The sequence below is a fragment of the Babylonia areolata genome, chromosome 4 (assembly GCF_041734735.1).
Source record: "Babylonia areolata isolate BAREFJ2019XMU chromosome 4, ASM4173473v1, whole genome shotgun sequence".
Classification (NCBI taxonomy): Eukaryota; Metazoa; Mollusca; class Gastropoda; order Neogastropoda; family Buccinidae; genus Babylonia; species Babylonia areolata.
In genome coordinates, this window is record NC_134879.1 from 52340099 (window position 1) to 52354005 (window position 13907).

General features: G+C 41.6%; 1 protein-coding gene across 5 annotated transcripts in view; it reads right to left on the reverse strand.

Moving 5' to 3' along the window:
- LOC143281295 (muscle-specific protein 300 kDa-like) overlaps nucleotides 1-13907 on the reverse strand; it is a 167998-nt gene that overhangs the window by 83305 nt on the left and 70786 nt on the right. For all 5 annotated transcript variants that reach the window (XM_076586452.1, XM_076586448.1, XM_076586451.1 and 2 more), the window contains exons 48-61: nucleotides 12673-12880; nucleotides 11185-11502; nucleotides 10246-10569; nucleotides 9459-9611; nucleotides 8774-8938; nucleotides 7716-8042; nucleotides 7056-7208; nucleotides 6629-6793; nucleotides 5833-6018; nucleotides 5368-5505; nucleotides 2246-2398; nucleotides 1436-1600; nucleotides 666-992; nucleotides 79-231 (exon numbers count right to left, since the gene is read on the reverse strand). In XM_076586452.1, the coding sequence (XP_076442567.1) occupies nucleotides 79-231; nucleotides 666-992; nucleotides 1436-1600; nucleotides 2246-2398; nucleotides 5368-5505; nucleotides 5833-6018; nucleotides 6629-6793; nucleotides 7056-7208; nucleotides 7716-8042; nucleotides 8774-8938; nucleotides 9459-9611; nucleotides 10246-10569; nucleotides 11185-11502; nucleotides 12673-12880 (2935 nt within the window). The remainder of the gene's footprint in view (nucleotides 1-78; nucleotides 232-665; nucleotides 993-1435; nucleotides 1601-2245; nucleotides 2399-5367; nucleotides 5506-5832; nucleotides 6019-6628; nucleotides 6794-7055; nucleotides 7209-7715; nucleotides 8043-8773; nucleotides 8939-9458; nucleotides 9612-10245; nucleotides 10570-11184; nucleotides 11503-12672; nucleotides 12881-13907) is intronic.

The window sequence follows — 13907 nt, forward strand, 5'->3', positions numbered from 1 at the left end:
CTTGAACGTAACAACAGGAAAACATCATGCACACAAAACACTTGAGAAACCTGTCGGCAGTATGTGTGTTTTCCTTACCTTGGCAGCGTCGCAGAGTTTCTGGTAGCGTGTGCTGGTGTGGGCCACAAAGCGAGCCAGCTGGGGGTCAGAGTTGGCCTGCACCAGGTTCTGGGCCTTGTCGCTGATGCTGTCAATCACTCGCTGGTACGACTGCACGTCTTGCAGCAACACCTGCGTGCACACACACACTTCTTCACCTGTGCGCACAGTTTACCTCTCACGCTTTGAACAAAGGTGATGATGAAGAGAAAAAATGTGTCAGATATGTCAGCTATGCAGTCAGATGCAACAACTCTTCCAGAAAATCAATGTATTTAAAAAAAGAGGATAAAAAGGGCAGTTGAAACAGGATTGAGGAAAACGTTTCACAAAAGTGAGAGAGCAGAATAAATGTATTTTTACTTTGAAGGTCAATACCAACTATGTCTTATATATACTAATCAAACTTGCTCTCCAATACTATACATCTAAAAGAGTTCTAAGAGTATTTTCTAAAATAATTCTCAAGATATTTTCTTTGCAAAATTTTAAAACCAAATCACTAGAGCTTGGATATGCATATCACACACATAATCAAGAAAAGGTTCATCGGATGATTTCCATACCTTGTAATTCTGCAGCTGAGTTTTCTTTTCCTCCAGTGTGGCTCTGAGAGTGGTCTGCCCCTCCAACTGACTCTCCCTCTCCCGCAGCCAGTTCTCCACCTGACCGTAACTCTCGTCAAATGACGTCCACTGCACCAGCGACACCTCCAGGCGCCGTTGGATGGCCGACAAGTCGTCGTACAGCCCGTCCCAATCGGTCTTCAGTTTGCGCAGTTCTTGTCGAATGACCTCGCGTCCTTCGTTGGCTGTGCTGGCATACAGGCGTTCTCCAGATTCCACGCAGTTGTTCAGCTTGCTCAGTCCCGCGTCCCTGTCTCGCACCAGTTCCTTTGGAATTTGGTGAATAACGTCAATAATGAAAAGGTCCTCTGACAAAGCAAAAAACAGAGTAAAATCTGAGCCCTAATTACTAAGATAGAAATTTTCAAGTTTGAAAATATAACAGTTATGTTTGAAAATATGTAGTTAATAACTACCTTTCTTCCATAAAAAGAAAAGTACACTTAACATATTTTGGGTACATTCTTAAGTTGCTGAACTTGATCTCTGATTAGTTTCTTCTTAAACGTTCTGAAAAGTGTTAGCATTGTGAAAGAGTATCTGTAAAACCAAGAGAGAACTAAACCCTATAGGCAATGTTAAATGATTTAGCTTAAACATAACCCATTTTCAAACTTTTCTTTATTTCAACACTTTCCTCTTTCCTAACTACAACTGTCATGCAGTACATTTCCGAGAGACAATCTGAGGTGACACTGCTTGAGACGTACCTGAACTTTTTCCAGCCTGTCCTCAATTTCAATCCTGGAGCCACCTACGTCAGAGCATTCAGCAAACTTCTCCTTGGCCTTGATGAGCCACTGTGAGGCATCGGCAAACTTGCTGACAAACCCCTTGTGGTCTGCCACGTTCTGCTCACATCGCTTGATGATTTCCTACCAACAGCAGCAAGTGTAATTTCATGTACAGTTGAATCATAACACAAGATAAATGTCATGAAAATCTTAGCAAGGACAACACACACACACACACACACACACACACACACACAAAGTAAATAAATTGAATTCAATCAAGACATAGACAAAAAGCAACAAACAAAACAAAAAAAAACCTAAAAAGCCAATGACAACAACAAAAAGAAAAAAAACCCTCAGAAGTCTCTTGATTACATATCCACTTTGATAAAAAGAAGATGAAGTGAGAAGCAAAAGACGATTTGGTCACTGATGTAATACTAAAATACTGTCTATGAGATTTTCATATGTTTATACTTTTTTTAAGTGGGTTGAGGATGGGAGAGGCTGGACACATGAACAAATACATTTTAATCAATTAAGTTTAAAAATGGATGAAAAACATGTGATTTAACACCAAAGATGTGATTTTAATGTGTAAATCCAACATACAGACGTAAGAATTAAACTTGCAGAAGACAAACAGAAGTTAACTGTTTCGTCATTACCCTATCTTCCTCAACACATCAAAATCATTCAGTATTCCCAGAAGTCCTGCTGAAGGTGTCAAACAAGTTCCACAATCTAGTTCCACATAAAGCAGTCTTCCTCTGTGTTTTTTACCTTGGTGGTGATCAGCAGTGTCTGGTAGCGTGAGGTGAGCTGAGACACAAAGTTCCCCACACGAGACTCGGACGTTAGCTGTTGCAGCGTCTGAGCCTCGTCTGTGAACTTATCCATCTCAGCCTGTTGACTTTTCACCTCTTGCAGCAACTCCTGTAAAACAACAAATCATATCAATCAGTCCCAAAAATTCCATGTTCTCATCCACACTCTGTGCATCCATGAAAGGTACACAGAACAAACATTTCCCACAGTAAATTGTGACTTGAGAAACGATGTTCTGTGTAAATATATCAAAAAAGAAAAAGAAAAAAAACAACAAAAAAAAACAACAAAAAACAACAACAAAAAAACACACACACACACCAAAAACAAGTATCATAAGTGCAAATAAAAACAGTACCTCCAGTAGTGCCAAATTCATGCAATAAAAGAAATCTCTACACTAGTTCAGTTCGACTGTGAATAATCGAAAAGAACACAAAAACAAAGCAAAAACAAAAAAAGCCAACCAAACAAATGGCTTGTCTTGCATGTATTAGTGTAATCACCTAGATGAAATCATTTACATTTGTGTGTGCATGTGTGTGTGTGTTTCATGTTTAATCTGTCATGAATTATGGGAGTGCAGAAGAAACTTTGTCCTTATTGGTCATGAGGAAAAAATGCTATAGATCCATAGAAACCTTTCAGGTCAAGCTGAGGACAGTCCTGCCCCTGTATCACAAACATTTACCCACTTTCTTCTTCTTCTTCTTCTGCGTTCGTGGGCTGCAACTCCCACGTTCACTCGTATGCACACGAGTGGGCTTTTACGTGTATGACCGTTTTTACCCCGCCATATAGGCAGCCATACTCCGCTTTTAGGGGTGTGCATGCTGGGAATGTTCTTGTTTCCATAACCCACCGAACGCTGACATGGATTACAGGATCTTTAACGTGCGTATTTGATCTTCTGCTTGCATATACACACGAAGGGGGTTCAGGCACTAGCAGGTCTGCACATATGTTGACCTGGGAGATCGTAAAAATCTCCACCCTTTACCCACCAGGCGCCGTCACCGTGATTCGAACCCGGGACCCTCAGATTGAAAGTCCAACGCTTTAACCACTCGGCTATTGCACCCGTCATTTACCCACTTTGTTAACTTGAATAGAAATGTTGTCTGGATGTCTGACCTGTTACTGCAATCCATCTCCACTTTTTTCTCCACTCACCTGCCTTCAGTGTGTGTTCTAGTCACATCTCAACACAGGTCAACACCCCACACTGGAGTGTTCTGGACCCTGAGAAACAACTTTTGAATTCCTGAAGACCCTTCAGAATCAGAGCTCTGCGGGAACTATTTCCCGTTCCTCACTGTTCTTGATTTATGCTTTGCTTTTAAACCAAAATTAAATTATTAGCTCAATCTTTATCAATTTTACACAAATGTTTCACATTATCAGTATCAGATTTTGTATAACTCATCCATGTTATTACTGACGACTGTTTATACTAAACTTTGTTCCGAAAGGTCACTGGAATAATATCAGAAGTTCACTATAATTACATGCTTTGTAAACACAATACCATTCAGCAAATTACTTAAAAAATCAATCAGACATCACTCACAACTTGTATCAAGCTTTTTTGCTTAATACTACACATGAACTTGACACCCTGCTGTTGCCAACACTACAGCCATCTACTGTTTAAGTCAAAGTTTGAATCATGACACTATATCAGTGTACAGTCTATGTGATGCAACTGCTCTAAACAGACCATAGAAAACATTTCAGTTAATTTAGCCTTGTAAATTTTGTACTGGCTATCAAAATGATAAAATCATTTGACAATAAATCTTTGAATTCAGAGCAATAAAATAGTTTCAAAATATGGTTAAATTCCACACAAAAATTAAGCAAGTGGTGGCATAGGACCACTGCAGTCTGCAACAGTGACCCATGTTAACACTTTTGCTACCAGGAAAATTTGATTTATGTGAAATCTATTTGCCAGGGTTTTTTCACAAAAAATGGGTATATATTTTCCAAAAAATTCTGTGCTCTTTGTTATTGGAGAAAGACCCATAAAAGGATATATTTTCTGAAAGGTAAATGAATAAAGAATACAAAATGCATGATTTTTTCCATTTTATATATTTTCAGTGACATGTTGTTGTTTTGAAATCAGTGTTTTGTTTTTTGTCACATTTTCAACTTGTTCATTACAAACATTAGTCAGGTAATTTGCACTAAAATATCATATTTTCTGGACAAATGGATAATACCTGCACACACAAATTATACTAGAACAACTACAATAAAAAAGAGATAGATACACAATGCATTGTGACCTCTCCAAGTGATAATATGGATGTGGGGCAACGCCCCCTCTGTCTCGGTCTCCATCCCCATCCTCTTCACCCCTCTCACACAGGTCACTTCATCCAGTTCTCATCAGTTCCGGTTGGCTGAGTGCCAAGAAAATCACTCACACTGTGTCCTGCTAAACATTTGGTACTCTTCTGTCGTCTGCTACAGCTGTAAAGTCGGCATCACTCACTTATAGTCGCACTGTGGCCAGTCTCTTCATTGCTCCCTTTATTTTCTATCAAATCGTCCTACAAAAGTTCATCACTGTCTCCTCCTTCGAATTTACACTTCAATTCTTTCTAAACATCAGTTAAAGAAAGCAATCTTGGTTGATTTCGTGCAACCATGATCGCATGTCTCGAGCACGAAGTCCGAAATTTTGTTGAGCGAGCAAGGAGAGGAGTCGGGTAAACACTGCGGCACTAATCCAACCAAAACGTTCAAATAAAGGACTGCCTCATGACGTAGATGGAGTTTCTAGCTACGAATAGAATCTAGAAAGATTCCCCAAGCTAAAGCTACCAGTATTTTTGTCAACGAACTCAATGCAACCAAGAGAAAAGTCGGAATACTTCGATGACGAGTTATCTCATCCTTGTGGCAGCGAAGCGTACATGCTTGTGCTGACGAGTTATCTTGTCATATGGGCAGCCTAGGGGTTAAAATATTCATGATTCTTACAATGGTAAATAACGAGTCCAAAATACACTTCCAGGCACATGCAAGTACAAACACACACACAAACCTTACTGTGAATTTCATACCTGGTATTTCTTCAGCTGTTCCTGTTTTTCTTCCATTGTTGACCTGAGAGGGCAGTCCTTGACCTGCTTTTCCATGGCCTTGACCCAGGCCTGCACTTGCTCATACTTGTCCTCATAGAGACGCCAGTAGTGCAAAGCCTGTGGTTCCAGACAAAAGGTAAAAAAAACACTGCTCCAACTCTCAGTCTTAAACACAGCATCATAACTTTCAAACCTAATGTATGTTCTCTTCTTTTTTCTTCTTGTTTGTCAGATGAAATGTACGTTCTCATAATTCACTGATATCTAGCTTAAATAGTAAAACAACACTTACGCCACACAAACAAGCAAATTAGTTAAAAAATAAAATAAACAAATAAATCTCAGCCCAATGCTGCTCATACACACTCACTTCCCTGCCTTTTTCACAACAACAAACCCTGACTCCTGTTTCACAGGTCACCACTGCTGTTGCAGCACACTGACCTGCTCCAAGCTGTCGCGGAGAGAGTGCAGTTTGAGAGAGTAGTCCTCCCAGTCCAGCTTGAGAACGTCCATTTCAGACTGCACGGCCTGCCTGCCCTTGAGGGCCGTGGTGTCCATGGTCTCCTGGGCATGGTGCTCGCACTCCTTCACTCGGCCCTGACCCTCCCCCACATGGCCGATCAGCTCCTGGGGGCAGTGTGAGGCCAAACAGTTTGTTCACAGTGCTGGTAGTTATTTTACTTATTTATTCTAACTTTTTTTTTTTTTTTTTTTTTTTTTTTTTGCTGCACGATTATCTGCACCGTTTCAGTGGCATTACTACCACGCCGCTAATTCCAAGTTCCCCCATACACAGCCACCAAACAAACAACCCCCCCCCCCTCTCCCCCTCCCCAAAAAATGGTTCCCATCTTTAACCCATCTCTTCTAATTTCCTAAAACAATTATCACTTTACACATAATAGATTTTCCACATCATTTCCATTTTAACAAGATAATGTAAGAAATCACATTCTTTTTAAAAAAGAAAATCTAAAAAAAATCCAAAGATGGGGCGAATAGCTGGTGACAATTCCTGGAACAGACTGAAAGAGGGGCTGTTTTCGGGGTGTTTTTTGTTTGTTTGTTTTTTTCAGTCCCCAAGTTGGTAAAACTATTTGCAGGCTTTGACACACAACTGATAGACCTGGAGGAATCTGGTGAACAAATCTCCTGTGCAGTGCCTGAAAAGACTCTTCATGGAATTCATGGAGATGAAGAAACTGTCCAAAAAAAATCACCAAAAAAAGCTACCCACCTCCAGTCGGTCCAGTTTGTTGGTGATGGTCATCCTATCGCCGGTGCTGTCCGAGCAGAGGCTGAGCTTGTCCTTCATCTGGGACAGCCAGTCCACAGCGGCCTGCAGGCTCTCCTGGTACTGCTGGTGGATGGACACATGCTGCTCTGACCGTATGATCATCGCCTGCACACAGTGACGATTCATGTACAGCTTTGTTCTTCCCACTGGAAGTTGATTGTGCATTCAAAGGCTTGTCACTCATTCATACCACACAATCTGACTGGAAATTAACTTTGCACTGAAAGGATTCTCACTCACACACCACAATCTATAAGAACACAGTCAAGTCACCACATGCTGCTCCGACCATACGATCATCGCCTGCACACAACGTCATGTTGTACATCAACAATTTTATAAAGATAAAACATGATTCTGTAGTTACCTTGGCATCAGAAGCCAGTTTTTCATAGCGAGAGCTGATGGTGGTGATAAAGGAGGCCACATCGGAGTTAGACGTGCTCTGCAAAACACCCTGCGCTTTCTCCACCACAGAGTCCACCAGGCGTTGGTGGGAGGTGATGTCTTGCAGCACAGACTGCACACAACAAACCACACTTTATCAATCTTCTCTCTTTTCTTTTTTATCTTTAATTGGCTGACAACTCTTTCCACAAATTATCTCAGCTGTAAGTGTGTTATGATATCCTTAGCTGCTGGCTGGACAACAAACACTGAGCATTTTTTTAAATAAAAATCCTGTATATCACTTCTCTTTTTAACCTGGAGCAATGCACACAAAACAAGCAGCCATCTCTGGATTGTTTCATCCCCAAAAATGTGCACTTAGTACAGTTCTTTTAAGCTTGTTTTCTTTTCTTTTTAAATTTTTTTTTCATGAAATACATTAAACAGATACAGTTGTCAAGATTTTTTAAAATGTCAACAGTCAAAGCAGAATTCCAAAAGAGAATTTGTACAACAGGCTTTTAGATCTGATGACACTGACAAATGTGCACAAGTAGTTCCTTTGACATTTCTGAACGACTCCATTCATACTGCCTCTCCCTCCAAAAATCGTGAAGGCATGATGTCAAACACTCACTCGGTACTTCTGCAGCTGCTGTCGTTTCTCCTGCAGGGTGTTTCTCAGATCCATGTCTGCCCTCAGAGTGGCCTCCGTATCACTCATCCAGCGGGTCAGGGAATCCTGACCGTCAACGTAGGACGTCCACTGCATCAGGAAAGCATCAACACGGCGCTGAGCTTCATTCAGACCGCTGAACAGACGCTCCCAGTCTTCTTTGGCTCGACGCAGGTCTTGACGCACCTTTTCCCGACCCGATGCTGCCGTGTCTGGGTAAAGTTTCTCTCCTGATTCAATGGAACCGTTTAGGCGTTGAAGTCCATGTTCTTTTTCAGAAAACAGCATCTGAAATGAGAAACAAGAAAGCAATCAAAATTCACTGACACTGAGTGCTTTATTATCATCCTTATGGTAACAAAATCCAAGCTTTTGTGCTTGACTTCTTCAATTACCACTGTTAGTGTATTTTTAAGTCAAATATCCACCTGCTTCATCACTTAATTGCACCAACACAATACCTTGTCTCTACTGTGTGTGAGAATACATGTGTGTAGGCATATGCACAAATAACATCTGGCATATGCATGGTTGATATGCAGCAGTAATTTCATTTAACTTATCTCATCCTCTGAACACCTGTAACTTGCCCAACGGTAGCACTGCTAGGTGTAAGGGATGAATGACATTCAGACGAAGACCAGCATGGCAGCACATTAACTCACTCAGACCAACACGGCAGCACATTAACTCACTCAGACCAGCATGGCAGCACATTAACTCACTCAGACCAGCATGGCAGCACATTAACTCACTCAGACCAGCATGGCAGCACATTGACTCACTCAGACCAGCATGGCAGCACATTAACTCACTCAGACCAACACGGCAGCACATTAACTCACTCAGACCAGCATGGCAGCACATTAACTCACTCAGACCAGCATGGCAGCACATTAACTCACTCAGACCAACACGGCAGCACATTAACTCACTCAGACCAGCACGGCAGCACATTAACTCACTCAGACCAGCACGGCAGCACATTAACTCACTCAGACCAACATGGCAGGCATCACCTGAATCATGGCCCTCTTCTCCTCCATGGACTCCTGGTCACCCACAGACTGGGAGCACTGCTCCAGTTTCTGTGAGGCCTGCAGGATCCAGTCGTTGTACTCTGACAGCCGGTTGTCAAACACCTGGTGATCCGCCACGTACTTTTCCCACTTGGAGATCAGCTCCTGCACAAGGCAATGTCGGTTGGTGGTCAGCATGGACTCATGTTAGGATAGAAATGTGGAGGCTGGTCTTTTTTGTCATTGTTATCAGTGTGTACTGACTGCAACACCAGAAGTCTTGAAAGAATCCATACACCTTAAACTAGAAGCAGACATTCATCATCTACATGCTACGCACTTCTGTTTTGTCGTTCTTATTCTGAAAATGTTTGATGCATGAAGGGAAGGTTTTCTGTGAAAATACTATAAAAGGCCCGAAGTTTGTAAAGCTGACAACAAGCACAGTGGCTGGTAAAAAAAAAGAAAGAAAAAAAGTGAAATAAAAATAACAAATTAATCACATAAAATATCTCCTGGCATACCTTTCACTCTACTCAATGCAGTAAATATTGTGAACCTGATCCTATAACTATATTTTTGTACATGTTGAGGTGTAAACATTTACAGCAAGCTTAACATTTTAAGTATCTAACACTCATCACATTTCACACGTCAGTGAAAAGTGCAGTGAGCAGACACGTACCTTGGTCAACGACAGCAGGCCTTGGTACCTGTTGGTAAGCTGTGTCACCTGGGTGGACAGACGGACATCAGAGCTGGTGTGCATCAAGTTCTGAGCCTCGTCCGTGAACTGGTCCATGGTGGGCTGCTGGGACAGGATCTCTTCACGTTGTTTCTGAAACACAGGCAGCAACATCTTGTTCTTTCACAATTAACCCTACAATCAGACCTAATAATGTACATGCCACATTCGGGCTCAGAAACCTGTACACTTATCTTCTTTCAGAAGCAAGGAATCAGTTTTTTGGGTATTATTCACAGTTAACCAGACAGACCTAACTATGTACATGCCACATTCAGGCTCAGAAACTTGTACACTTATCTCCTTTCAATAGCCATTTCATATAATTAACCAAGTAATCAGACTTGTTAATGTCCATGCATATTCTCTTTTCAGAAAGTTTATACTAATCTCTCTTTAATAGCCACTTCACAAAAATAACAAAATGATTTGACCTGCAAATATACATGCATATCAAGGCGCACACTGCAGAATTTAAATGAATATGTTGTTACGCTGTGCTCTGTAAACCTGAGCTAAGTTATACTGCATTTTACTTTGATATTAAGTAGCTGTGTGGTACTGCACACATTTATAATGTGATCTGTTTACTTAGCTGAGTTGTATAGAACTGCACAACTGGTATGCTGTATTGTACCATACTGGTCACACTACACAAATTCAACAGTATGTCAACACACAGACAAACAGACATAAAAACAAAAGCCCGCATGAGGCAAGGACTGACCTTGAACTTCTCCACCTGGGCCTGCTTTTCCTTCAGGGTGTTCTTCAGTTCGTGGCTCTTGACGCTGTTCTCCATGTTCTTCAGCCACTCGGCACACTCCTCAAACTTGCTCTCAAAGCTGCCCCACTGAACCATGGTCTGGTCCAGGGCGTGCTCGGCAGAGATCATGTGACTGCGGTAGTCGTCCCACTCCCTCTGCAGGTGGTCCACCTCACGTCGCAGGACGTCCTGACCCTGGGCAGAGGTGTTTTTGGCCGTCTTGGCCGCCAGGTCCACCACCATCTTCAGCTTTCTCTCTCCCTCTGCAAGGCCTGCGCTGAACTCCTGTGGAGTGGAGGAAGATGGGATACATTTTTGTGTAGTGTACTGGATGCACTCAAGAGTGAAGGCATAATTCTTTTCTTTTTTTTTCAGTCGTTTTTCTGTACAAACGGTTTTCTCTAAAGATACCCATTTATAAAGAAATCTATTCATAAACTGTCATGCTCCTCCCCAACTTAAATATAAAAGAGGGGGCAAAAAAGAAAAGAAGAAAGAGATTATGCTTTTCCAGAGAGACATGTTTAAACATAACTGTGCCCAGGGCTTCAACTACTCCCCTCCCAGTCTTCAACAGGCAAAGGAAAGAAAAGAGAAATCCAAAGAGAGTATCTTAAACAACTGATATGATAAAACAACAACAACAAAAAATACCCTGACACAGCTAACTTTCTATAATTCATTTTTTTATCAAATCTCCATAACCCAAACTCACTCACCTCAAGGCCTCTACTATTGGGTTTCACTGCTGGTCAAGCATCTGCTTAGCAGATGTGGTGAAACATATATGGATTTGTCCAAGCGCAGTGACACCTCCTTGAGTAACTGAACCGAACTAACCTAATATCTGGGCTTCTTGTATCTTTAAACAAGTACACAACTGTTGAAGAAACGTTTTACCTTGATTCGTTCTCGCTTGGCCTGGAGGGACAGTTTATCCCCGGAGCGGTCAGCACAGGTGTCCAGTTTCTCCCTGGAGGCGTTGAGCCAGTCCTGGAAGTCATGGCTGCTGTCCTGGTACTGCTGGTGCTCCTTCATGGCGTGCTCCAGGCGGTCCAGCACTGTCTTGGACAGCTCGCAGATCTTCTCATAGTTGCTGTGCAGCTCCCCAACAAACTTGTTCACCTTGGCTGAGGGCGTGGCTTTGGTCAGAGCTTGAGCTTTCTCACCCAGGTTCTCTATGATGTGTTTGCGGGACAGGATGTCTTGATGCAGCACCTGTTCAAGTTAAAGAGATTTTCTTCAACATTTCTGTTGTTGTTTTGACAAAGAATTTGATTTGATGATACTGCACACAAAGAAAAATACAAGGATCCTTGTTTTTTTGTTTTTTTCTGATCTGCAGAAATGCAACCTGTGCATTCAAGATAAAATAAAATTTCATACATCCCGTAAATCTAGCACTTTAAATCTCAGTTATCCCCTATTCTCCTTGTGCAGACTGAAAGTAACAATTATCATTAACTGATGGAGTGTGCTTAGCTTCCTTTGCACGAATGATGGCCTAGAGGTAATGCGTCCACCTAGGAAGCGAGAGAATCTGAGCATGCTGGTTCGAATCATGGCTCAGCCGCTGATATTTTCTCCCCCTCCACTAGACCTTGAGTGGTGGTCTGGACGCTAGTCATTCAGATGAGACGATAAACCGAGGTCCTGTGTGCAGCATGCACTTAGCTCATGTAAAAGAACCCACGGCAACAAAAGGGTTGCTCCTGGCAAAATTCTGTAGAAAAATCCACTTCGATAGGAAAAAACAAAACAAAAAAAACTGCATGCAGGAAAAAATACGAAAAATGGGTGACGCTGTAGTGTAGTGGCGCGCTCTCCCTGGAGAGAGCAGCCCAAATTTCACACAGAAAAATCTGTTGTGATAAAAAGAAATACAGATACAAAATAATGTACTTCAATCCCTTTCTTCATAGAGTGTCTTCAAACTAGCAATTTTCTATAGTGTTAGATGGGCATAGAAGCTCCCCTATTTGTTGTAGCCCTTCCTCTCTACCTGGTTGCCCCAATGTAAATCTGTACTTAGGGCTTATCATTATTTTACTTAACAGCACTTTTTCTCCACACCAGTAACACCCAACTCAATCAAACTTCTTCCCTCCACATAATTCGTTTTACACAAAGCCTCATTTACTCCTTGTGGCATATACTTCATTACACACACAGTTGGCGCAGAACAGCTGAAAATGAACAGGAAAATGGTTGTACCTGGGGGAAGCTAGCTAGCTAAAGCAGCACAAGACAGGCAGCAATAGAGATCTCTGGTGGCAGTCTTATGTGCCACAGGGCATGAAGGGATTAAGATAATAAGATGAGAGAGAAAAGTCAAAGTTTATTTCCCCTTCTCCCCCCACTCACTCCAGTGAGGAACATCTTTCTTACCTTGTGGTTTTGCATCTGAGCCTTTTTCTCTGGCAGGGTGGCCTTGAGGTCGGCCTCCTGCTTCAGCTTGACCTCCACGTCCAGCAGCCACTTGTGGAAGGCGTCAAAGTTCTCGTCGTACGATGACCACTGGGTCAGGTTGGTGTCCAGTTTGCGCTGGATCTCCGTCACCTCATCACACATCAGGTCCCACTGCTCACGCAGAGATCTGGCATATAGGAAAACAAGAGAGGCAAGGCCTTCAAGACTCACTTGTGATACACTTTAAAAAAAATCTAATCGTTAAAATGTGTTCTGTATTTGTTATTATAAAGCTTCGGGTTTAAAGAAAAAAAAAGTCCTAACCAGATTCGAACCCCGCATGTTCGGGTGAGAAGAAACTGTCTTGCCCATTACACTATCGTGGCTCCTTAACTGATGTTCTAAAATTTAATATTTGAACATACTTTTTTAAAGGGCGATAAATCAATTGCGGTATTCACAGTGAGAACGCTGTTTAAATCATATTATTCTGGTGTATCTTGGGCATTCAAAAAAATCTTTAAGAGCAATAAAAAATTCTTTTTAAGTCCGCGGTAAAGGAGACGTGGCTATCGCTGCAATCACACTGCAACATTTAGCCGTTTTCTCTAGATCTAGATAGATGTACAAGTTTAGTTACACCCGCCGGGAATGTAGTACGACACGGTTGATTCAATTTCTCTTTTATGTTCATTCTAGTTTTATAGTTTTAAATTTGATATGAAATTTTAGTATTTTGTTAAACTAATAACATGTAGAGCCAAGTACAAGTACTTCTAAACGTCGTATGAAGTGAAAAGGACTTCATTTTGAGAAAAGTCAAGACTGGAAATTTTTTCGTTTCATCAATTCAAGGGTATTAACTCGCATGGTTTACAATTTTTAACTGTGAATTCCGACTGATTCTGTGGATATTTTCATGGCAGTTTGGGGCATAATCCAGTAAGTGATGAGGCGTTCACAAATCTTTCTCTGAATAAATATTTAACAGTCTCCTTCTCCAACTTTCCATCACATGTTATCATGTATTGTCCATTGAATATAGGACTGAATGGGCAGGTCAACAACTTGAAACAAAATAGCGTCGTTTGCGTTCGCGAAGAATATGAGCACGCGCTTTGAATGTGTATAAATATGTGTACGCAACTGATTTTTGCCCATGACCTTCAGGGCTCAGCCAATAGATCTATAAAGTCTACTCGTCGTACTGATTT